Genomic DNA, 25,347 nt, shown 5'->3' with positions numbered 1-25,347 from the left:
ATGTTGACCTTTAAATAAATACAATGAATGATAAATGCTCAATTAATGAAATTAAAGGAGGATTGATAGGAATGCTTTCGTATTTACTTAATCTCAGAAATAAATCCTGAGCTTATAGTCAAAATATTTACTAGAAAATTTGTTTTATATACCATCTAGATTGAAATTTATAATTTAAGATAATATTAATAATTCTAATAATATTTTGAACATAATGGTGTTCCATTTATTTAAAGAATTCAAGCTTTTAAGCGTGAAATAAATTTATAAATAAAATAAAATATAAAAACAAAACATTTAATTATTTGAAATTTCCCAATATAATAAGAATCATTAATTTATTGATACTTTATTATTATTTTTTCTAATTAACAAGTTGATTTAATACCAAATTTTTTATGTTTGATTATTTTAATTTTAAAAGTACTTGAAAACTTTGTATTTAGCTAACTTTAATTATATATAACTTGAATTTCCATATCGTTAAGGCAATAATTTGAATATTAAAATGATATCTTTGGATTGCTATTTCTGAAATGATTCATAAATAAAAATAAATCAATTTGGAATAAGTCTAAAAAAATATTAATAAATAAATGGTAAATTAATTTTCAACTTTACAGTTTAATAAATAGTATATTTATTGGAAAGGTTGATATTTATACAAAATCAATCAGATATAACAGGAATAGAATTAACAATTATCGTAAAGAAATAAAGTAAATAGTTCAACTACGTAAATAAAATATATGTTTAGTAGAAATCGTATTTTTCACTCATAAATAATTCTAATAGGTATTTGGATATCCTTCAGCTTTAGTAAACCCAGTAATCTCATTTTCTGTATTTTTATTTGTTTGTTGATGTGATGAAATAATTACAATGTAAGTTAGACTATTTTTGACTTGATTTGCAAATTCAAAAAAGCTTCCTCCATTAATAGATTCAAATTCTTTAAGTAAATCAAGCTGCATATATGGTTTTTTACCCATCATGATTGAATGGTATAGTTGATTAAATCTAGTTTCCTCCGAATCTCTTCGAATAGTAATAATACGTTTTGACTTATTTAAAAAGCTTTTTTGCTTCAACTCTATATAATTTCCTAAATTATAAATTCGTTTTAAAGCTTCGGTAGAATATTCGATAATAGGTTCAATTCCATTTTCATTATATCTGATTGAGGACAGACTTAAAATATTAAGACGGATATAATGCTTCTTAATCTCCCATTTTAGGGTAAGATTAACTTTGTCTAAAGAGGCCAATTCTGATAATTTTAAGATGGCAGTTTCAACAATATTAAGCATTAAAATATTTCTAATATTATTGTCAATAGCTACCGAAGTATAGACGAGATTAACCATACTTGAAGCATCAATTTGGTTTCTTTTCATTATGAAATGACGAGGCATATTCGGCTGAGGGCAAATCATTAAAATAGGTAAGTTATAGGCAGTTGGATCATTCAATTCTGATAAATTACCCAAATTAAGAGAGTTGATAAATTTTGAAAGAATTATCCTTGCCTCAGAAGTAGAAATATTACCATATATTAAGCCCTTAATATTGTTAAAAGAAAGTAGTGATTTACAGTAGTCCAAATAATCACTATATTGAACCCTTTCAATGATCTTAATATATTTAGAGTAAGATGGGAAAGAGGGGTTAAGCATACCATTTACTATTGCTTTTGCGTAATGAACACCTGATGTACTAGTATATTCATTGCTTACATATTCTTTGTAATCTTGTAATGTTTTGTAAAAGTTAGTTTCGTTCAATGAAGTTGCACTATTGAAGAAAAATGATGTATAATTTAATAATTGTGGAAATACTTGGGAATGTGAGCTCATAAATACTGATATTGAGTCGTATCCCAGATCTAAATCAGCTTGTTGGTCTAAACCACAACTTAACTTAATATCAGATGAAGAGTTAGTGAGTAAATGCTTATAAGGCTTTAAAAAGATATTCATTGCAAATACAATAAAACACTTGAAAAGTATTGATTTAATTGAAAAATATTCTTCATGAAGTATATTAAATCTGAAAAAGTTGGTTGTTGAAGGTCTTTGGAATCCATGAGCTATGTTTAAAGAAATTTTATCGTTGTATGGGTCTATTAAAGTATTGTTCTCAGAAATAGAAAAGTCTATCTTAGAAATGCTTGTTGTATTTTGATAAATCCCATTATTTACTATATATGAATTTGGTAACAGAGGATTAACTTCAGGCTCTTCTGGAGTGTATGAAGTTAATAAGTTTGCATTAATAGAATTCCAAAATTCAATATTAATATTATCAATCTCGACTGTTTTGTTCTTCATTTCCTCTGGAGCAAAATCATAACTCCTAATTAAGAAGAAGTGATCAAAAGTTGTATAGCTCAGAACTGTTTCTACTGATTCCAAAAGCAGTTTTGGATTAATCATGTTATTAATTTCTTCTAAAGGAGATGTATCAATAATATTAAACAATTTAAAAATTACATCACTTGTTGATGATGTTGTAAATATTTTTGAAAACTTTGCATCGTGAATTTTAAAATAATTCATAACATAACTCTCCAATAAGGGCGATTCTGTAAAAGTATAGACTACCTGACGAATTATACTTAAAATCTCTGCTGGATTATTCTTTTCTGTATCCTCAACTTCTACACGAAAAGACAATATTGGGGAACTTTCTGCCAAGAGTATTTTAATGTCCATATTTCTAACCAAGCCTCTATTTTTTAAATTAGATAATAATGAGTTTCCACCATGAATGAAAATTTCTGCTAAAGCACCTTCAATTTCTTTTATATTTGCCTTTAAACTTTCTTCAATAAAGAAACAAAAGAAAAATTGCTTTATAGGAAGGTTACTTGGGAATGTTAGCCTTTTACCAATCAAATTATCTGTAGAAAAAGGAATTACATATTTTTTATGATCAAATGTGTTTGGGATACTCAGATTCAAATTTCTCATAGTACTTAAACCCTTTGAAACTAATAATTGTGAACAATTTAAAGCATTTGGGGCTGTAATTATTACAGATAATAGATTCGATGAAAAGTTATTTCTAATAGCATTTATAATCTTCTTCCTAAGTTGAACAAGTTCATATCCAGCATATTCATTTTCTAGTACTTGGTCATTAAAAGTATGACATGAGTTCTTGAAATAACTATTTGGATGAGCAATCTCAAACAATTTTCTAACTATTTGAGTATATTGAGCATCTTGTCTTGATTTAAATTGATCAATTGTCAATTTATACGCTTCTACAAATTTTTCAATGGATATTTCAAAATTAACAAAAACTTCTGAAAAATATTTCAATATTTGTAATATATTCTCATTTGTCGAAAAATTTATTGAAACCCTTGAGTTGTGTAAAAAATATGATTTAATAAGTGCTACCTCTCTGAAATAATCCTTAAGGCCTCTAATTAGAACATTTGAAATAAGCCTTACCCCACCAAGATCATTACATCCTTCAATTAAGCTTACTGGATATTGAATTCCTATTCCCATTTCCATATCTATCGCATCACTAATTAGGATAACTTTAATTCCATTATTTAGTTTCAAATACATATAGTCCCTAAGATAAACTGAGGGTAATTCTAGCGCAGTCTTATCGGTAGTGTTACTCACTTCCAAATTCTGACATGGTTGACAAGTTTTTAATAATAATTTTCCAGATTTCTCTTCTTTGGAAATAAAACTAAACCTCTTGCATTCGAATTCAGTAAAAGGTTCTTCTTTCGGTTTCAAATCAACAAGCAAGGCACTTTCATCTAACATGCTATCATTTTCAATAAAATCTTCTCTATTTGAATTCTTCGAATTTAAACTTCTAATCGATTCATTGCTCTTAAATATAATATCAGCCATATTAAATTAAAAAATTATTTAGTAAAAAAAATTACAACGTTTTACACCAATATTTTCTTGAATGGTTTAAGAAAAATCTTCATATATTTTGTCTAAACTCGACTTGCAAAAAAAAAAAAAAAAAAAAAGAAAAGCTTAGAGCGCGCCTTATTAATTACAAAAAAAATAGCTAGTAAAAAAAGAATTGAAAAAAAAAATTTAAAAATTTAACCGATTATTATCAAGTTTTTCAAAACAGCTCTATCTCATTCTTTAAAACTTTTGAAATTTTCAGAGGCCATCTTATATACTTGTTAGGATTCCTTATAGTTCATACCACAGATTAATGTTCAATTAACACTGCAATTTTCCTTGTTTGAAATGTTACCGTTTGTTAAACACAAACTCGTGACCATTTTTTAACTAATCCATACAAATTTAGAAGTCTTAAGCCTGTATTATAATTGTTTGGATGCATTCACTCTTTGAGTTATTCTAAAAGAAACATATTGACCAAGATTAAGAAATTTCCAAGGTCATTAAAACAAATTTATTGAATTAAATTTACTTTCTCTGTGATAAAGTTTTTAATACTTTCCCCTGCAGACTGAATCATATCTTTGAATCTGCTTTTGAGTTTCTGGGTCTCCTCGTTGAATTTATTTGTAGCTGCACTTGAAACGTGATTATAATATTCGCTTATAGTATTTGAAACGAAGTTTTTTGGAGAATTTTGATTTTCTTCTTCAGAATTAGAAGTGTTTTCCTCTAGTTCTTGTGCCGATCTAAAGTTTTCAGACTTTACAAATACGCCTAGTATAAGAATCAAAAATAAAATTTTAGTTAAATAAAAAACTTTCATATTTAAAAAAAAAATCTATTAAAAACTACAAGAAATAAAATTTTCTCTTTTAGTAATAGAATTTTTCTATTGCTCGAATAAATTGTGCGAATACAAATTCATTTTAAGTTTAAATCTAAAATTTAAATAAAGAAAATTAAGCTTCAAAGTTGGAATAAAACAAATGTTAGTTTTGTTAAAAATATATACTTTTTATTATTTCTAATAGAAAATTTGAAATTAAAAAAAAAAATCAAAAATATAAAAATTGATAGTACATAATCTAATTAATTAGCCATTGATGGCTTTATGCGATAAAATTTGGCAATGCTATTTTCTAATTCTAAATACAAATATTTCATCGTAAAATGATTCACTTAATAGAATAAAACCTTGCAAATTTAAAAATAAAAGCAATAATAGCAACACCAAATACAGAAATACCACCCAACACAAATGCTTCAGCAATAGACCATTTAGTAGCCATAGATAATGAATAGTTACATCTTAAAAAGTGAATTTTCTCATAGCTCGTTTGGTTTGGGTGAGTGAGAACATCTTTCGAACTAGGCCTAGTTTTTACAGCCATAAGTTTTTTCACAAAGTGAAAAGTCAAATCAACATTGTTAATGTTTTCTAATTGTTGAGTTGGATCATTTAGCCTTGCTTTCTCAAACTCAATAAATTCATGAGTCAGCCCTTCAATAAGTCTATCCAAACCTCTGTAAACAAAGTCTAAAGAGTTATAGCAGTAGTTTTTAAAGTAGTTAATTTCATCATAAGTAAAACCAACAGTGTTGATAGAGTAAAGCAGTCCAGATAATACATTGTCTCTGAATGGACTATACTGTCCGGCAGCATGAACGAATAAGTCACCAGGATGCCATGGACCATCTCCATAAGCATCTGGGGAGATATGAATAAAACCATTAGCAAACCTTTGGCTTGCTAATACAGAATGTGTATATCTATCTATCTCTTCTAAGTAGGCAGTAAGCATAATGGGGGTGGAGCCAACCAATTTTTTCTTAATATCATTAACTGTGTCAATTTTAGTGTCTAGGAAGGGGTAAGTCTGATTTGGAGATGAGAATGAATGGTTGAATATACTAAGCGTTGCATGAGCCATAGTGGATTGTTCAGGCCAAAATCGTCCATTTAGCACGACTTCTTGAGACTTAACAGGGTCCAATGCAAGCGTATGGAATAAAGTTTGTAAAGAAGCTCTTGACCTAGACAAAATGAAGAAGCCACTGTTGACAAAAGAATTTCTATTTCTCCATTCAGAATCTCTTGCAGCCAAGAAAACGACTTCTCCTGCATCCTTGTATATATTTCTAAATATTTCAGGTGGTTTGTTATTGTATTCTGGAGTATTTGAATCTAATATTCTTTCAATAGAAAAGAACTTATTTGTAATTACGATATCTAAATCAAACCAAACAATATAGTCACATACATTAGCCTTAATATTTGAAGGAGTTATTTGAATTCCCTCCTTCCCAGATGAACCTTTTGAGTCAATCTTACCAGTACTTCCAATCCTTGCATTATGGCGTGCATCCCAATCAACATTTAAATAGTCAGGCATTACACTTTCCAAGAACTCGGAATAGAACTTTTCTGACATGAGATTAGTTTCTGGATCATTTATAATTTTTCCAAAAATATCCCCAATTTTATCTAAATTCCAAAAGAGTAACTTAAGACCTGAAAATATTTTCATATAAAAACCTTGTTTAGACCAATCTGTAATCACTGGTTTTGGGATAGAATCATAAAATGATCCATCAAATAAGAAGTAAGAATACCCATGATATCTTGCATACTCAGCCATTGAAGCTCTGGATGGTGTCGATCTAAGAATAGACCTCTGTTCAGTATGTGCCTGATAGATGCATATTCTTCTAAACTTTTCTTCATAATTATATTTTGCGATTTTCTTTCGTTCTACTGGTGGTATAATTACAACTTGAGTCTCATTCGGATTAGTATAGCGTAGCTCTGTTGGGTTTCCCTTATATAAATTATCCAAGTTATCCTTTGCTAAAATGACCGAGTCTACAATTGTCAATGGTAATTGTTCAATTAACCTAGAAACATCTAATGCTGCTGATGTCAGATAATCCTCTAGTAACATTGACTGATTTTTATTAAAATAGTTACTTAAGAAACTAAATGAATTATCGAAATAGGTCCAATTTGTAAATAAATCCTGAGTCAAACTATTCTCTGTTAAAATACTATAGTTTGGGCCTGAAAATAACTTTGATAGAGTTCCATCAATTATAAGATTTAAATTAGAAATAAACGACTTTACAACATCAAGTGAAGCTCTTATCTTCATAGAAGTTAATTCATCGTCACTTTCTTGTGGAATATTTAAAATCATGAAACCAAAATCCAATGCAGGAGTATAATGACGTCCAGGGAAAAATGACTTAGAGATCGTCCAGGAAGTCAGAATAATTTGTGAAACATTTGTATTAAATTCCCAATTTGTATGAATACGTTCCAAAGATGATTTCCAATCTGGTTCGTAATTCATTCTTGATGCCATTAAGATCAATAGTCCCTCATCTTTTTTTTTATTTTCAAGGATTTCAGTGATCATTTTAACCGACTGAGATGCCTCACTTAAATGGTTAAAAGCATTTATAGTTGCCAAATCTAATTTATTCAATTCCTTTGGAAGAGGCCTTGCTAGAATGTAGTGAATTTTGCATTTAGTGTTATGAGTAAATTCATTTTCAATAGTAGTAGAGTCACTTTTACTGATAGAAACGAATTTATGGCACACATAATTTGAATTAAATTTAGAGTTTGTTTCTGTTGATCCTAAATTAGGCACAGAATTAATATCAGAATTAAAATTTAGGGTAGGGCTACCTGAAATATATGTAGTATTATTTTCATGAGTATATAAACTAGAGTTTGTATTGTTTAGAATCGCCTCCGATAATTTTCTATTCTTACTGAACGATTGAATGCTTTCTGAGCTTCCATATTTTAGAAATTCTAATTCTAATGCATTTGAAGGTGAGCCATTATTTCCTCGAAAGTTATTTGGCTTAGTATTTATAGATTGCTTCATGAATGAAAAAATTCTATGATCAGTCCTTAGTGGAAGCCCTTTTTGTTCAAAAAGTAAGTATTTGTTCACAACTAAAGTTGGAATTACATGAAATGCTAATACAAACATGGAAATTGCTGTTGCTGCTGAAACAAAAATGATCATAGACTTTGGGATTACAATTTTCGTCGGAGCTGGCGGATTGCCTTTACTCGTTTCACATTCTAAACTTTTGCTTTCATTTGATTTACAATTTTCTATTTCTAAGTTGTTCATTTTTGTTTCCATCGTCCCTTCTCCTCTGCATTACACTCCTAATAATTGTCTCTCAATCCACTTGCCCTCACAATCAATCACACAAACCCGAAACTCGAGTGATTTAATTATGATGTAAATTTCAAATAAAAAATTGCTAAAAAAAAAAATCCGTGGGCTCAAATGCCCGGCAAACTATGTGGGTAGTTTTTGACAATTATTGTGTTAGAATAGATTAATTTATTATGCCATCGTCGCAGGGACGATAATTATATTATTGCCAAATAGGCGCCTGATTATCGTGTCGCGCGGTTGGTCCACTTACACGTATTCTTTCTCTAAATGTACATTTAAGAACTTCAGCCTTTAAAACAGATCAATTGGCCAGTCCACCGACCAGACGTTCACAATGATCTAAATTTTGAAAAGAAACATTAAGTGTAGCAATATTATTTAGTATGGGTGAGCAGGGTCCAACATAAACAGAATTTGAAATAAATTAATAGAAACTCAAACGATATGAATTAAATCAATGTCAGAAACTTAAATACATTTAAGCCGCTAATTATCGGCATCTTGGTAGTGCCAACTAGCTCTGTTCTTAGAAGGTCAATCTAAAGTTAAAATCGATCTTAAAGTAGGTAAAATAATAATTCGGCTATTCGAACTGCCGAGTGCCAAACAATAGTTATAGGATACTCTAGTTTCTGACGAAGCAGCAATTCGTTAGTAATTTATCCAACTTGAACGCCAACCTCGCGCTTGCCTTGGGGTGGATTTGCTTCAGGTAACGCAGTTTTCTCCACTGTCTTAACAATAAGTTTCCCATCTCCATCATATTCATTAGTAACTGTAACGTAGCCGCCTCCAATCGCAGATTCATCTTTCGTTGATGGGAGCTTCTCTTCGAAGCGAGAAAGAGACTTTTTCATTTGTACTGCATCATGTTCATGTGCGTGTCCATATGGGATCCAATTGTGACACTTTTCACATTTACTGTAGAATGGATGGTGAGCACCTGTAGGATAATATCCTTGACCTGGACGCTTACCATAGAGTGTATAAAGATAATTGCTACTTCCAGGATAGTAATAAGATGATTGTGGAGAAAGGTATGTTGCAAAAGATTTTCTCCTTAATGGGCCCTTAGGATCAGATGGAGATTTCTCATAGAAAGAAAGCGGGTAATTACTGTGTCTTGGGTCGCCTGGTGAAATTTTGATAAAATCCAAAGAGGAGGAATTGTCGATATACCACATTTCGCCAAGCTTGACGTACCAATTGCCATTAAGTCTGTATCTGTAACCATCATGATATACAGGCCTGCCTTCTTGATCCTTGTAGTAACCCTTTCTGGATTCAGAATATTCCTGTTCTAAGAAAGGTGCACGTTGTTCCAAAATGTCTGGGAGCTCTGTTCTGAGCCAATGTTGAGAGGGAAATTGTGGTTGGAACTCGATATCCTTATAGAATCTTCTAACAGACTTCTTTGGGATCACAGGGCGGTGTAAGTGACCTGGGTAAATTGATTGTGGATAGCGGTCAAACTGAGTATCCGGGTAAGGTGGGTAATGTGGGTAATGTGGGTAACGACCGAATGGAGTTTCCTCTAATGAAGCAATGCATGCACCCTCAATGTTGAGTAAAGATGCAATGGATTTGAACTTAGATAGTGAGTCTCTGAGTTCGAATATGCACTCTTCAACAGTTTCAACTGGAACTCTTTCAACTGAATTACAAATATCAGCATAAGAAGGAGTGCTGAATTCAGATTCTCTAATAATCTGGAGACGCTCCTTGTCAGTTCTCTTGTCAAACATGTTACTTGCAAGAGATAAGACGAAGTTGACTTTTTCTGGGTAGTTAGACACTAAATTACCACAAGAAGAGGTTCTGAAGTAATCAAACTTGATACATGCCTTCTTAATTCCTCTTTCAGAAATGGGATACTTACTCTTGAAGCTACTCTTTTTAAGTGTTCTAATGCACATGCTAGAAAGCTCCTCATCTCTTGTTCTAAGGAAAGATTCCATAGACATCTTGGAAGCAACAGTGCACAAGTCCCTGAGATCGACAACAATATCTCTTCCATGCTTCTCGAGTTCCTCTCTCAGTTTGATCATGGCCATAAGTTCAAAATGGTTAAGCTTCTGACACTTAACGTGGGAGAATGGATCAATCTTGCGGCATGCTTCAGTTATTCTTCTATGAGAACCCAAACTGAATCTCTTCAATTCAGAGACACATGAGAAATACACTGAAGAGGGATCGAAACGCGCAATTGCTTTATTAAGGGCATCATCGAACTCTCTATCAATGTCCTTTGTACCTTTCTTGATTGATTGCTTAATGGTTTCAAACCATGATTCTAAAACTGGAGAGGTAGAAGTCTGTCCAGTCTCAGTGAAAGACTGTATCTTGACTTCGGTGGATAATGAATCTGAAGCTTCAGATAATGGTGAAACCTCAGAAGAGGTGATGTGGGTGCTGGCTATTGTAGGTTTCTTTGGTCTGACATCAGCTTGCTTCTTTGGGATTTGTGCTTCAAGGACAGTTATGATTGCTCTAGCAACCTGTGAGTTCAAAACTTTTAAGAAGACTGCATCGCCTGATCTTAAATTAGAGTCGGTTGCAGGCAACAAACCAGATTCAACGAGTTTGGATCTATAGAACTCCGAAATATTTGATAATAAGTCAGACTCTGAGACCTCTGATGATGCAGTTGGTAATGATCCCTTGTTCTTAAGGAAGTGGACGAATCTGCATCCCTCGCGGAAAGATGTTCTAAGTCCGGCACTTCCCTCAGATAACAGTACTGACACTGCGACTGCAATACCAAGCTCTCTCTCGTTGAAGGAACTGAAAGCGGCATATAGGGAGAAGTCAACTGAATTGCACAAGTCAATAGACAAACTACAGAATGATGGGTCAATTGCGGAGATTGACTTTGAAAGAGGTCCCGAGCAAACTTCTTGGCACTTTGATTTAATAGAACCCTTAATTAAAGGAGCGAATGGTCTTCCTGGTGCAATCGCGGATGCAACCAAACAAGCAGCTCTTAAATCACCTTTTGAGCTATCTCTAATGCGAACAAACTCTTGAAGAGATCTGGCATATGAAGCTGTAACTCCAGTAATACCACTACATTCCATGGAATTCCATGGGTTGATTACAGCACAGATGTCCAAAGCGGATTCCAAGTTTAAGGGTGTTGAATCAAAACTTATCTCTTTGATAACTTTCTGTAATAATGCAGAGCAAGAGGCATCAAAACTATCAAAGTTAATTCCACTGAGAAGTACTTGTTCGAGTTGTTCAGGGGCCTCGATTTTAAGATTTTTACTAGCTACAATGCTTCTAATTTCAGAAGCCCATTCTGAAATGTATACTGGATGACTAAATACGGAAGTAGCTGTTGCAAATGCACCGGCTAACAAACCAAGGGAAATCTTAGAGTACTTAGAAAACTTCATCTCAATTAACCAATATTAATAAAACCAAATTTTCTGAAGAATACGGTTAATGAGAAGTTAATGTCTGTATTGTCTAAAATTATTACCAATCAAAGAATTATTAAGACAAGATTTAGTAAAACTTTAACAATTAATGTAACAAATTAAATAGAAACTTTCTTACGTAAATTAACTATTCCCCCCCTAAATGTGTTGTTTATTTTAATTAAATGGCACTAAATATAAAAATATTTCTCCCCGGTATTGCGCATAAGATAATAAAAATCTTACGCGATACTCGTCTACGTTTAAGCGCCAACTATTTAGAATTAATTTGGCGCAATTAATCCAACTAATATTATTCTTCTAAAGAGATATGTGTCAAATTAATACAAATAGGATCCTCGCAGACATTCTTGAATGCTACAGGCGGCTTTTTCTGTAGTTCCAGGAAACTCTCATCGTCCGCGTATAGAAATGCTAATATTCTATTTACATAGGTTTGGCATTCATCAGTTTCCCCAGGCTTGAGTATCCTGATAACTGGCGCCCCATCTTCTGCTTCTAATTCTCCATGCCATCTTACGCATTGTTCCTCTCCGCTTGTGATTGGATCGTCACTGCGGTCAATGTTACTCGCTATATTAGATAAAATTTCATATACTTGTTCCGACGACTTCCAGAAATCCTTTGCCCTAGGATGTATGTAGTTTTCCCAAGATCTGCAAATAGTGAGAATTTCATCAGCTGTTCTCCTATTGAACAGTTGTTTTTGTTTCTTTTTCTTTTCCTTCACATCGGAGGCTTCTGACATCTTAGAGCTCAGTGCTCTCTGTGATCTATCTGTCCCATAGTTGTTTGATTTCTCCTCCTTAAACCCAAAAAGAAGACAGAATGGTGATTCACTGCATGACCTAAAGCACGAAAACATTGTACATATATTTTTTTTGGTAATTCTTAGTTTAATTACTATTCTATATTACACCATATCTGATATATGGTTTAAAAATACAATTACTTTGTATTGATTTTTGAATTCATAAAAACATAAATTTTAAATAGTTACTATTAAGCTTCCATGAACACAAAGATTGCACATATTTACTTTAAATATGTGTGCACACACAAATTTGGAATAATTTTTATGAATTCTTGTTTATTAATGTTTTCAAAGAGTCAGATATAACTAATAACTTATATTCTGTTCGAATTCATTCAAGAATAAAACAAGAATTAACTTTCCACAAATAAAGTTAACTTTCCTTTTACAGAAATAAAATGTTTCGAAACAAAAGGAAGCGTTTAGAATTATAGTTATAATGCATAATAAATCAATGCTGAACAGAACTAGAACTTTGGCTTTATATTTAATCAATTAAGTTTGAATTTATGTGACTATCGAGCTTTGCACTGTTAAATAGAGGCGTTTAGATTCACTATCAACTTGTGGAGTGTATAAGTACAAATAATCGTCTAAATCTCAGGGGGAATCCGAATAAATAATTTATATTTAAGAAAATAATGAAATTTAAAGTAATTATCTTTGCTTTTTGACCTTTGAATTATAAATATGAATATTGATCTCTTAATTCCCGCCAAGGCGCCAGTGTAGATCTAATTGTGAGAAAAAAAATTTAGATTAAGAGCTAGGGCGAAAAAAAGTACAGAAAAAAACGAAATTAGACGGTAAATGCTTCTATTGACAAGAATTAATGATCTGTAACTTGTCTAAACTCAGCAAGTTTGCTGTCTTTGTTTTTTATGCATTTTTTATTTTGCAGAATAGCATTGTTAATGCAATAGACCAGCTTGATATAATTCTTTGTGGGAGAAAGGGTAACCAATATTATGTAACTTCAACTCCATTTATTACTAAAGGAGCATATTTGTACGCTGATTTGTTAATTAAAGCAATTGATGGTCCCTGGCCAGTAAAGAAAAATGGAATTCCATATACCCTTGATGAGTTTAAATTAGAGATTGTTAGAAAGGTCATTTTAACATCTCCAGCAAGGCTTAGGCTTCAAATTTCAAATGTGATTCCTCCAGAAAATAGTGCTTGGACCGATATTATGGGGAGAATGAATAAATATCCTAAAGCTCTTAGAATTATTAATGATATTAGATTTTCAGTATTTTTATGTGGGCCAGATATGTTAGATTCACCTGTTATAACAAAGTTTATCGAGAATATTAATCGCAAATATGGAAATAAATTTAATCCTTTCACTGATAAGGTGATTGTTGCAGCTCTGAAAATGCATGGTGTTGTTGAATCTACAATTAAAAGAAAACAAGCTCTCAGTGAGAAAAAGCATTCTCATAATATTGTTCAAGAAAAAGAAAGAACTCCAATTGAGAAAGAAATCAGTAAAACTCTTCCCTCTTCTTCTATTCCTTTTGTTGAATCTTCTGCTGAGCTTACAAATCTTAAAGAGAAAGTCATTAATGCAGAAGACAAGCCAGTTACCACTCAAAAGCCATCGCTAATTCTAAGTGAATCTGAATTTGAAGAGTTCAAAGATCAGAGGTTCTTTGACAGTGATTACTCAAAAACTCCTCCTTTCCCAGAAGGTGACCTAAAGCAATCATCTACTTCTAATTCAGCTGCTTTTCCGGAAGTTTCAAATGAACTTCCTGAAACTTTATTAGTCACAACTGGTGCAAATGCTCATCCACAATTTTCTTCAGCGATGCCAAATTTCTCAGACATCAGAGTTTCTCAGATTAATAAGATTGGAAAAGATTCATTAGATTTGGATTCTGAAGCTTCTGTATCTACTGAGGATTATCAAGCATTAAACAATGAGACTCTTTCAAACATAGATGCCAAGCATGAGCTAAATGAAGATATTGGAGATATTGATATTGCGAGCAGACTTAACGAAGAAGAAGAAATTACAATTCAAAGCCCACCTGTTTCACAAATTGAGACTCAACCTTCAGTTTCCTCTCCCGAACTTGAGAACAATAATGAGGACCAAGAAACTCAAATTGAAAATAATAACTTGTCAAATCCTCTCTCAGAAGAAAGAGTTTTAGAACAAGCTTCTGAGGGAACAATTGGTCCACCCCCTGGTCATCAACCATTAGAAATCCCTATTACTTCTCTTGAATACATGCAAGGCAATACAGAGCTGGAAGAAGACGCTAAGAACTATAGAGAGAAGGAAGAAATTACAAACAATATTGAAGCTGATTTCGAAAATGAGCATTCTCCCGAAGAAGACGAGGACTTTGAGGAAGAATATAATGATGAATTTGAATTTGCTAGTGAGGATGAGTATAACCAATATTTAGATTACAGAGATCGTCATTTGAGGAATAATAATGGAGGGTATGGAGAAAAATTCGATCAGAAAGAAACAAATATTCTTAGTGCAAAATATCCTCTTGGTAAGAAGGTAAAAACTCAAAAAGCACTTTTACAAGACGTTAGTTCAGTATTTACTGACTTACTCAACGCAGTCAAGTCCAACAAAATCTCAGAGAAAAACATTGCCTTTGGAATCCCTACGCTTAACCTTAAATTGAATACCAGATCGAAGGCCATAGTTTTTGAAGATCGAATTATTAAGAAATGGAAGGCACAAAATATTGACGGAGTTATGAAGAGTATTCCAATTTTCCACCAAGGGTCATTTGACGAGCTTTCTGATTCTTATAAGAAACATGATATAACTTCCAATTCAAAAAAGAAAGAATCAACTTATGTTGAGCTTGACTTTAACTCTGCTATTAAATCTCATGATAAAAATGAAGGTGGATATGTTTGGATACAACGAAATCTTATTGCAACTAGAACAACTTCGGGTTTTCAAGATGTTCTAATAAAGGCAGCATTAAAGGGATTAGAAACTCTTTCTTCTGTGCAATGCTCCTCAATACTTAATATGCCAATTTCATCAAAAGAAGTTGAAGAATGCATCTCCGCATACTTTGGATCCATTTTATTTGGGCAAAATAAGGTTTACGGAGTTATGACTGATAATGATGAAGAAAATTCTATTGATGGGTTCGAGGTAAGTCAAGTTTTCAAGCATCATCATGAAGAAAGCCCAGTAAAAGAGAAAAAAAAAGAATCAGATCAATTTGATGAGGCAGATCTATTAATTAGAAAACATCTCAAGCAATTTGCCGATATAAATAAAGAAGGAACAAATGAAAATGAATTCTCAAATCTGGATCTTGTTGACGAACAAATTAAAAGAAACCTCAAAATAATGCCTAGAAATGCTAAACCTGCAACTTTAGTAGGCAAAACAAACCAGAACTTTAATGCAGGGGTTATTGACAAGGAAAAAAACAGTCAATTTAGTGAAAATTCAGAAGAATTCAGTGAAGAATTGTCTGAAGAAAATTCTGCCCGTCCGCCAGTTGTTACAAATACTACAATTCCAAAGGGCTCATCCATTATGTCCAAAGATATTGGTTTAAATAAACATAAAGGTCTTGAAGTTCCTATTTCTCTTCCGCAAAATGATGAAATTAATGATATTGTATCGAAGAAACATCTTGAAATGTATGCCAATATGAAGACTCCAGATAGCGATGAGCCTCATCCCCTTTCAGAGGTGGATTTAGAAGATCAAAGAATTCCAGACGAATATAAAGATCCAGAGTTTATAGAAAAATCTCTTGAAAAACTAGCAATGAATATAACAGATATATATAAGAAAGTATCTGATGACTTCAAAATACCTGCTAGTGATATAGATGTGATAAAAGATTCTTATCACGAATTTCTGGAAACAGTGGAGATTTGGTCTGCTATTGCAGGAGAAGCACTAATATTTACAGGTAACCAGATTAAAGGTTTTTCTCTATCAAAAAAAAACAAGCTATCTTATTTCTACTCAAGAGAAGAGTTTTATGTTTATCAGGCAATCTTCAACTATTCAATTAGCTTAATAGCAAGTTTGGATTCATTTTTGAATTTAAGAAGGAATTTAGAGGAGATTAGAGAGTTGTTAAGAAAGAGTTTTAGTACAATTTTGCCCTATAAGCCCATAAAGGACTTGTCTGAACGATTTGACAATAATCTAAGAGAATTTAAGAATAATTATAACCATAATGTAAGATTTTTCTGCAGAAACATTACAATAAATGAATGTCTTGGAATCATGAAGGATGACTTTTATAGGAGAAATGAGAAATACATAAACTTTATTGCTAGAAATGGCAGTTTGAAAAGGGCGGTTAGCCAAATCCTAGAGTTATTCGATTTTAAGGTTTCTGCTAAAGACCACCTTTCAGCACATGGAGGAACTAGAGATGATATTAATAGATACCATGCTATAAAGGGCTATCTCTCCAATCAAGTACCTATATTTAGCAAAAAATTTAATAGGAAACTCCTAAAAGAGCAATTGAATATAGACAGAGTGCATGCAACCACTGCTATTAAAGCGTTGCTTGACAAACGAGGGTTATCTTCAAACACTTCAAGCTGTGGGAATGTAAGGTGGGAATCAAAAAACAAAACAAAAAACAAAAAACAAAAACCTATAACCAAAAAACTCAAAATTTAATGAAGCTTTGCTGTTTCCCTCTTTTTCTTATTCTCGGTTTTATAAAAATTTATTGCATGGAAAGCCCGCGCAAACATAAATCTAGATCTACAAATAAATTATAAGTCTACTTATGTTTATTTCTTTTTATGTTTCAGTTAAAGAAAATTTGTAGAGCTTTTTTTTGGGAGTTAAAATGATCTCGGGAAAGCTTCAAATATTTATTTTGGGGTTTTTCCTCATTTTCTTGGGTGTTCATTCAGAAAGTTCATTATTGCCTGAAGGTACGGTATCATTAAGCAAATATGATTTGAGTGAACAATCCAAGGATAATAGTGCGGAATCTAGTAGTTCTCCTTTATTTCCTGAACGAACTATGATCGATGGTTCTTTGAATGATGCACCTATTGAAAAGACATCTGATTCTTCAATATTGGAGTCATCCAAAAGTGCAAGTTCTAGAAATGTACCTTCTTTCGTTGATGCCTCAAAAAGTGATCAATCTGTCTTGGAGGAGAAATCTGGTCTTTTTACTGAGAATTTGGATGAAAAGCAGGACAGAAGCGCAAGCCCTACTTTCCCAGCACTTTCTGAGTATTCAATTTCCAAAGCATCAGAGGGTTCAATCTCACCATTAGTTGAGAAATCAAAATCTAGTACTGATTACGAGAAATTATTGGATGAACATGAAGAAAAATTCCAGTCAGAGTACAGTCCAAAGAACCAGGAAGAGTCAATAATGCTTTTGGAAGATCCGAATTACACAGTAGAAGATGCGTTAGCTCTTTTGAGAAAGCAAAGAAAGATACATGAAAGTGCTAAAGGAAAAAACAGAAAATCTTCTGAGAGCTTTGCCGGTGAATATGAATCAGAAAGAATTGAATCTCCTACATTGAAATACGATGAAACTTCTAGAAGTGGAGAAAAAGAACAGTCAATATCTTCTATCCAGGAAGACCAACAATATGATGAGTTGACATTCGTCCCAAAAGAGTTAAGTCTGCCAAGAGAAAATGAGAGAGAAAGATCAACCACTATACCAATTACATCAAATTTTGAATCCTCAAAGAAAGACGCTACTGTAGAGGAATCTAGAAGTAGCTTGGATAAATCTCTCAAAGAACCAGAACCCCTCACTGAGGAAGAATCAGAAGGAATTATTTTGGAAAAATCCGAGGAAGTTGAAGATTCAGACCTATATAAACCTCCATTTTCAGAGAAATCGAGATCTAGCAAGTCTGTTGAAGATGAAATGAGTAATCTTTCGGAGAACACTGTATCTGAGAAAGAAAAAACTGCCGTAGTTCCATCTGAAAATACAATTTCTGCAGGTAATCAGGTTAGTCAAGAAGAGCAGTCATCTGATGAAGAAGTGAAAGGTCAAGTTGAACCTCAGATTGTTACCATTCCTTCATCTGTTAGCAGTATTGACAATGATGCAGTAAAAGAATCCCAACATTCTGAAAATAATGAAGCTTCAACATCTCCTAAGTTAGAAAGTCCTATTATTGGTACCGAATCTGAATCAGAAAATGAAAATGAAAATGAAACTGATGACCCACAACAAACTTTAAATGAAGCTGAAAGAAGTTCTGATCCAAGCGACTCAGGTTCTGAAATTGCCCCTGAGCAAGAAGAAGAAAACTCATTTAATAGATCTCTTCTTGAAGAAAAGGAACCATCTGTAGGAGCTGATGAGTTTTCTCATGAAGAATTTATGGAAAGAACACAAAACAGTCCGCAATCAGACAACTCTCCATTATTACACGCCGAGACATTTAGAAATGAAGATTCTGCTAATCAACTTAGAGGTATACTTCTTCCTCTTGTTGATATGTTCCAAGTCTCTATTGGATGTGCTGCCCCATGTCCATATCAAAGATACTTCATCCAAACAGATAGAGTACTCAAGCGTATCGCCAAGGTCGAAGCTAAAACTATTGAAATGTTAAATATTATGAAGAAAGCAAGAGAAGTTACAATAAAGGAAGTTTCTGACATATTTAAATTCCACAATACAGCTGCCAAGAGAAGAGCTCTTTTGTTCGTTCAAAAATACGTTAAGTCTATTAAGCTTTTGCACTTCAAGGTTGATTCAGCAAAGAAGATTGTATTCCTTGCATTAAAGACTAGAATTATTTTGCAACTTCTTCCAAGCAAATATAGTAGAGATTACAGCAGTGAGGAGCTTGAGAGAATTAGCTCCCAAATTGATCTTGCAGTTAATGAATACAATAGCCTTAGGAATGCTCTTGGAAGCAAAACTATCAAATATGGTCTTCTTAAATACCTCTCTTTGAATGATTATGATCCAAAGATTAAATCTATTAGAAGTATTTTAGAAAGTGAACTATCAGGTTATCTTTCAAAGTTACCTACATTCCAAAAGTTTGTATCCAGACACAGGAAGCTCGCATTTACATTACATGAGATGATGAATAAGGCAGGATACCCCGTAAAAAAGAGGTTCTTTATGGTAGACAGAAAAGGTCTTTCAAAGGAACATCTAAAATTATATAAGAAGAAGGTTAACGAGGATAGCAAACAAGCAAAAAACAGACTAGGAAAGGAATACCAAAAATTCAAAAGTTCTCAAGAAAATAAATGGAAGAATTTTGCTAAAAAAGTCAATTCAAGTTAAGTTTCTGCCATACTTTTCTGATTTTTATTAGGGGGTTTACTCTTTAGTTATTTTTTTCTTTACTAGAAAATTCTTTACTAGAAAATATTAGTTATTCCTAATTTATCCTCTAACATCCTACACTAAGCTATCTTATCATATGTCTTATACTGGGTTGCTATTGATGTGAACAGTTTCAATAATAGCTTTACTGAAGTGAAAGTTGTTATTGTTGAGTGTAATAAATTGATAGAAGTTAAAGTGATATTAAGAATGGATTCACTTCTACACTCGTCTCCATTACTAAGTAAATAGTAAAGTAGTGAGATAAAAACAAAAATACCAAATGCCAATATTATACACTGAATCGCCAATATAACAACCCCTGTCCCAATGTACCTGCTGAACTCACTTTCAGTCCCATTTGGTAATAAACCCAAATACATAAATACAAAAATAAAAACAAAATCTAATCCCAAAACAACCTTCAAAATACAAGTAAATAAATATCAGAATGTTTTGTTACTTTTAAAAATGTTCTTTATGCTTACCTGTACAAACCATAATGTATTATGGTCACTGCATGTAGTTGCCTAAATTATTAAAGTTCAAATATCCAACAAGCAGTATATTTACTTACTAAAAAAACTGGAACTATTAAACAAACCAATGATATAATTGATGTAACTACGTAAACCAAACCTATTTATTATTAATTATTTTATTGACTACATTTATCATTAACTTACTAGTTATTTGGCATGTAGATTGTTCTGTATTTGATAATAATGGAGCTGGAGCTCCTCCATTAACTCTTCTTCTTCCACCAAACATCTATCCGCATATTACCAACAACCATACAAATTCTCTTAATTTCTACATTTTTGATTCATTTTTAATAATTATTAATGCATGCATGTGGACAGGGGTTACCGCCAAAAATATTTAGAAATATCTTAAAATAACGGGGGAATAAAAGGTAGGTTTAAATACAGAGATTGAAGAAAATAAATGTTAGATTTAGTAAGATTTTTAAAATTAAGTAACATTAAGCACTATTTAATATTTATAAGACATTAGAGTGGGTTTCCCTAGAAGGTTTTACTTCTTTGAGATTTTAAACCTCCCTCCTTTAACATTTACTATATTCTTTCCGTTCTTTTGCACCCTTTTTCGATTAATTATATCATCTTCTGAGTCAGATCCTGTCTTTCCGATCTTATTTAACGGATTTACATTTTCTCTGAGATACTTGTTTTGATATTTGCATTTTTGTTTGATTTTGTCTTCAGTGTTTTTAGCCTTGAATTTTTTTTTACTTCTGGATTCTTCACGTCTCTGAATGTACTCATATATATCAATATGGTCAAAGAATTGTGGATTTTCGTAGATACACTTGTTGCAGGCAGAATGAATTGAATGTAAAAGCTTTTTTAGTTTTTCCATACATTCAATATATTTTGTTTGTAATTGATTCTTTTCATTTGGACTAATGTTTTCTTCTATACTAAGCTTAGTTTGAATGGATTTGAGTCTTTGTTTGAGAATATTGATACTTCCAGAAGCTTCTTTAATCAGAGATTCTTTTAAAATGTTATATTTGAGTTTTCTTTGTTCATTCAACGATTCATCAGAAGAATTCGTTTTTTTTGGTAAGCTATTTTGCCATTCTTCATAGTTCAATCCAAGCATTTCCGTCAAATTTCTCTCATCAATTTCTTCCTCATAATCGTCCAACTCCTCTTCATCTGTCCAAAACTCACTAATAACATCATCATCAAAAAAGGCAGAGTTAAAGAGTAATTCGTTCTTCTTCTTCTCCAATCTAGTTTCACCTTCAATCCCATCATCCTGACCGGCAGCAAACCCATATACTTTATTTTTTCTTTCCTTAATACCCTCCAAGGTGAACAATTGTCTGTATTGTTTTTCTTCTATTTCCTTCATATGTTTCAAGTGAGCTTGAATTGCATCTCCATCAAGCTCCCCATTTTCGTAATTGTTATCATCAATAAAATCAGAAAAACCGCTCAGCTCATCCCAGTCTATGTCATCATCATCATCATCATCATCACTATAATCTCCGCCAATCCCTCTCCTTAATATTTTGATCCCATCGTCATCACTTTCCTCTGCTTCATTTTCAAATAAGTGTCCGTATCTCTCCATCATTTTTCTCTTGAGCTTCATTCTTTTCTTTCTTATTGCTTTAAGCCTTTTGTGTGCCTCTATTCTCATTTTCAAGTTGGTTTCTTCCTCTGAGTTTTCATTGGCTTCCCTTTCCTTTATATTTCCCTCTTTATCAGATTCTGTCTTCTCATCTATTTCTTGATCGAAAATTTCTTCAGCTGAATGATATTCATTAACATCGGCCAGTTTGTTCTCTCCCTCATTGTAATGGTTTGCATTAACTTGATCCATATCATCGGCTCCTCTAACATCTTTTTCATCCTTTTCCTCTTCTTCTTCTTGTTCTTCTTCTTCTTCCACTTCCTCTTCTCCCTCTTCCTCCTTTTCTTCCCCTTTTTTTTCTTCTACTTCTGGGGCATGGTCATATCCTTGGTCAATTTCCTCTATAGCCTCCCCATCTGACTCACTTATAAATTCCACGTCCAAAGGTAGAGAGTTTCTTTTATTTTCAGTAATGTTTTCAAAATAACTTAAGGGACTTATTTTCTGATTATTCACGTATTGATTGTTTTTCACATCTTTCATTACTTCTACTATTTCTGGATTCTTTTCCAAAAGAATGTTTGAATTAATGGTGTCATTATTACCCACTCTTCTTATATTATCAGATTTGCAAGGAGGGAAAAGTAAATTGACTTTAAAGAGTTTACACCAGTATTTTAGATTATCATGATCCAGATCTTTAGTTTCTGGGTCCATTATCTTAAAGTGATGTGTTGCCAGTTTCTCAGCTTGATTCTTCATTTGTAACCATTTAATTTTCATTTGTCCCTGCTCCCGAAGTGATAAATTAGTAGGTGGCTCTATTTCTATATTAAATTTATTATGGTTGTTCACATCTCCAATGGCACCAGAGTTTGTCCAAATAGGTCTAGGTCCAATATTTTTTAGCATAAACTTAAACAATTCCTTTTTGGAACAATTTGCAATACTCTCTTCAACATTTTGGGACTTTGTTTCAACTTTCTTAGCTCTTCTTTCCCAAGGTCTAACCTTATTTGAAACTTTAATAGATGAAATATCCAACCATTTTGAATCCATTTCACTAATTTGTTCTGTCTCAGCATGATTTTCTCCACATTCATCCCCAGTCATATCATTATCATCATCCATATTGCTTTCTGAGTTATTTTTATTAAAAAGTTCCATACTGGGATCAATCGAGGAAATTATATCAGCATTTGTAGAAAATATTGAGTTAGATGTTTTCTTCCTAGATTTGTCCAAAACATAGTACTTAATCATACTATTTCCTTCTCTTCCAACTAATCCACAATGCTCAGCCATTCTACAAAACCACCAAAGCTTACTCCTAGCTTTTAAAGAAATAATTCCATACTTAAGTCGAATGGTGGAATCCTTTTCATCAATATTAGATATTCCAGTTTCTTTACTCATTTCAATGATTAGCTTTTCTTGGGAATTTGCTATATTAACTAATCTGTTTAAAATGACACATGCATCCGAGTTTTGTACTGTTATCAAGATTTTATCTTCTGGGTCTAATAAAAGTTCAGGATTACTTTCTTTAATATTGGAAATAGATGAAATTTGTCCTTCTCTAACAAAGCATTCCTGAATATTTCTTGTAAATCCTTTTGTTAGAGAAGAAAGATAACCAATTTGTTCTATCCATTGAGAATAGAAAAATTCATGTTTTTCAGTAATCTCGTTAATTATTACATCATCATCCATTTGATGTGCAACTTCTGACCTCACATCAATGCATTGAGTAGGTAACCACTCATTAAGTTCTAAAGATGGATTATAATCATTCTTTACACATTTTCTCAGTGCCATTTCTATTTCTGTCAAATTTAAAAACTCATCATCTTCTTCACTTGTGTTATCATGAATTTCTTTATCAACCTTTCTATCTATAACATCATTTTCAAAGTCATCCATCTTAGAACCAAAATTGCTCTCGGAATCAGAGCTAGGCATACTGAATGATTCAAACATAGTGTCTAAATCTCTATTAGATTTACTCTTGGATTTCTGTTTAGAAGTATTGTCCAAAGAACATAGTAAATTGGAAACATCAATAGAATCTGCACCCTTCTTCTTTCTTTTTTTAGACAATCTCTTTACTTTGGAAGTTTTAAACTGTTCATCTTTTTCTGAAACACTCTCAAATTCTGAATCATCCATTTTTTGGGTATCTTTTTCCCTAATTGAGTCTATTAAAGTACCAAGAACTCCTGTTCCACCTCTCCTTTTCTCCTTTTTCTGAGAAATCTGGTCCACATTTTCACTAAATGCTCCAAACTTATTTTTAATTAGCTTTTTTTTTGTACCAAAATCGTCGCTACTTTCTTCTCCAACAGGGTGAGGTAGTTCCTCATCCAACTCTTCTTCTGATTCTACCGGCTTTAAAAGCCTCTTTTTCATTATCTTCAATTCAAAACTATTCCCTTATGACTCTGTATTGAATAGTTAATTGAAAGTAGGTTCAGCAAATATGCATATATAAATATATGTATAAACACCTTTAGTATATGTGAGTTCTTCCCTTTCTTACTGCTTACATAAAGCAGAATTAAACCCCACCGAAATATTGGCGCCTTTTCTTTAATAGCCTTTTTATTTAATGCAAGAAATAAAAAGTCAAAAATTGAAAAAAAGAAAATTTAGTTAGGCAAAATCTAAATTTCTGAATTTCTATCATCAGAAGTAATTAAAAAGCTCTATTTTACATTTAATTAATTCTAGAAAATGATCCAGGAAGGAGATGGAAATAATGGACAAGGGTTTTACTATGAGCCAAAAGACTATGATTCTGTCTTAATTTGGCTACATGGAAAGGGTGATAATGCAAATAGCTATTTGGATTTTATCCACATTGCTCAAAACTATCCTGAGCTGAAGAAAACTAAAATTATTCTTCCAACTGCTGATATTATTACTTTTAAACGATTCGGCTTTTCTGACAATGCATGGTTTGATATGGAAGATTTAAGACCATATGCACTCGAAGATTTGGACGATATAAATAATAGTGTTTCTAGAATAACTCGGTTAATTTCTCTTGAAATAGAAAAAGGGATTGATCCTAAAAAGATTTCACTCGGAGGATTTTCACAAGGATCAGCCATAGTATTTCTAATTTCTATGGCATCTAGAAAGTATACATTAGGCTCCTGTATAGTCGTAGGAGGTTGGCTTCCACTTACTGAGAGAGGATTTAAAGAAGGTAAAGAAAGTAAAATAGCAACTGAAGAGCTCACTTTTGATGTCAGAGAATCTGTAAAAGAACATGTGGATTTTATTGTTTTACATGGAGAAGCTGATCCTGTGGTGCTTTATCAATGGTCTTTGATGAATAAAGACTTTGTACTTGAATTTATTAAACCTAAAAAGTTTATTTATAAATCTTATCCTGGAGTTGTTCATACCATAACTAGTCAAATGATGGTTGATATTTTTAATTTCTTGTCTAAAAGAAACTAAGTGAGATTTTTTAGCTAAATCATAATAGAAATAGATAGTCACAATAATTCATTTATATTTAGCTTATTTGAACTAAAATCAGCTTTATTATAC

At 32.3% G+C, this 25,347-nt stretch overlaps 10 protein-coding genes across 10 annotated transcripts; 3 read left to right on the top strand and 7 right to left on the bottom strand.

Moving 5' to 3' along the window:
* Nucleotides 1-788: 788 nt before the first annotated feature.
* cgd1_3840 (insulinase-like peptidase, telomeric gene) lies at nt 789-3,884 on the bottom strand (the record flags this gene model as incomplete). Its single annotated transcript, XM_628195.1, has 1 exon — nt 789-3,884. One exon carries the CDS (start codon nt 3,882-3,884, stop codon nt 789-791), a length of 3,096 nt encoding a protein of 1,031 aa, XP_628195.1.
* Nucleotides 3,885-4,413: 529 nt separating this feature from the next.
* cgd1_3830 (hypothetical protein) lies at nt 4,414-4,725 on the bottom strand (the record flags this gene model as incomplete). The annotated part of the gene is made up of 1 exon (XM_628194.1): nt 4,414-4,725. The coding sequence occupies one exon, from the start codon at nt 4,723-4,725 to the stop codon at nt 4,414-4,416; it is 312 nt and encodes a 103-aa protein (XP_628194.1).
* A 352-nt stretch (nt 4,726-5,077) lies between these two features.
* cgd1_3820 (hypothetical protein, transmembrane domain or GPI anchor near C-terminus) lies at nt 5,078-8,065 on the bottom strand (the record flags this gene model as incomplete). Its single annotated transcript, XM_628193.1, has 1 exon — nt 5,078-8,065. One exon carries the CDS (start codon nt 8,063-8,065, stop codon nt 5,078-5,080), a length of 2,988 nt encoding a protein of 995 aa, XP_628193.1.
* A 701-nt stretch (nt 8,066-8,766) lies between these two features.
* On the bottom strand, nt 8,767-11,505 carry cgd1_3810 (conserved hypothetical protein; the record flags this gene model as incomplete). Its single annotated transcript, XM_628192.1, has 1 exon — nt 8,767-11,505. One exon carries the CDS (start codon nt 11,503-11,505, stop codon nt 8,767-8,769), a length of 2,739 nt encoding a protein of 912 aa, XP_628192.1.
* A 337-nt stretch (nt 11,506-11,842) lies between these two features.
* Nucleotides 11,843-12,415, bottom strand: cgd1_3800 (conserved hypothetical protein; the record flags this gene model as incomplete). The annotated part of the gene is made up of 1 exon (XM_628191.1): nt 11,843-12,415. One exon carries the CDS (start codon nt 12,413-12,415, stop codon nt 11,843-11,845), a length of 573 nt encoding a protein of 190 aa, XP_628191.1.
* Nucleotides 12,416-13,196: 781 nt separating this feature from the next.
* On the top strand, nt 13,197-17,015 carry cgd1_3790 (hypothetical protein, signal peptide; the record flags this gene model as incomplete). Its single annotated transcript, XM_628190.1, has 1 exon — nt 13,197-17,015. The coding sequence occupies one exon, from the start codon at nt 13,197-13,199 to the stop codon at nt 17,013-17,015; it is 3,819 nt and encodes a 1,272-aa protein (XP_628190.1).
* Nucleotides 17,016-17,190: 175 nt separating this feature from the next.
* cgd1_3780 (domain KOG1015, transcription regulator XNP/ATRX, DEAD-box superfamily, signal peptide) lies at nt 17,191-19,635 on the top strand (the record flags this gene model as incomplete). The annotated part of the gene is made up of 1 exon (XM_628189.1): nt 17,191-19,635. The coding sequence occupies one exon, from the start codon at nt 17,191-17,193 to the stop codon at nt 19,633-19,635; it is 2,445 nt and encodes an 814-aa protein (XP_628189.1).
* Nucleotides 19,636-19,757: 122 nt separating this feature from the next.
* cgd1_3770 (hypothetical protein) lies at nt 19,758-20,060 on the bottom strand (the record flags this gene model as incomplete). The annotated part of the gene is made up of 1 exon (XM_628188.1): nt 19,758-20,060. One exon carries the CDS (start codon nt 20,058-20,060, stop codon nt 19,758-19,760), a length of 303 nt encoding a protein of 100 aa, XP_628188.1.
* Nucleotides 20,061-20,715: 655 nt separating this feature from the next.
* cgd1_3760 (hypothetical coiled coil protein) lies at nt 20,716-24,195 on the bottom strand (the record flags this gene model as incomplete). The annotated part of the gene is made up of 1 exon (XM_628187.1): nt 20,716-24,195. The coding sequence occupies one exon, from the start codon at nt 24,193-24,195 to the stop codon at nt 20,716-20,718; it is 3,480 nt and encodes a 1,159-aa protein (XP_628187.1).
* Nucleotides 24,196-24,519: 324 nt separating this feature from the next.
* On the top strand, nt 24,520-25,254 carry cgd1_3750 (conserved hypothetical protein; the record flags this gene model as incomplete). The annotated part of the gene is made up of 1 exon (XM_628186.1): nt 24,520-25,254. One exon carries the CDS (start codon nt 24,520-24,522, stop codon nt 25,252-25,254), a length of 735 nt encoding a protein of 244 aa, XP_628186.1.
* Between the last annotated feature and the right edge of the window lie 93 nt (nt 25,255-25,347).

Source organism: Cryptosporidium parvum, chromosome 1 (assembly GCF_000165345.1).
Source record: "Cryptosporidium parvum Iowa II chromosome 1, whole genome shotgun sequence".
Lineage (NCBI taxonomy): Eukaryota > Apicomplexa > Conoidasida > Eucoccidiorida > Cryptosporidiidae > Cryptosporidium > Cryptosporidium parvum.
This window is presented reverse-complemented; position numbering and strand designations above follow the sequence as displayed.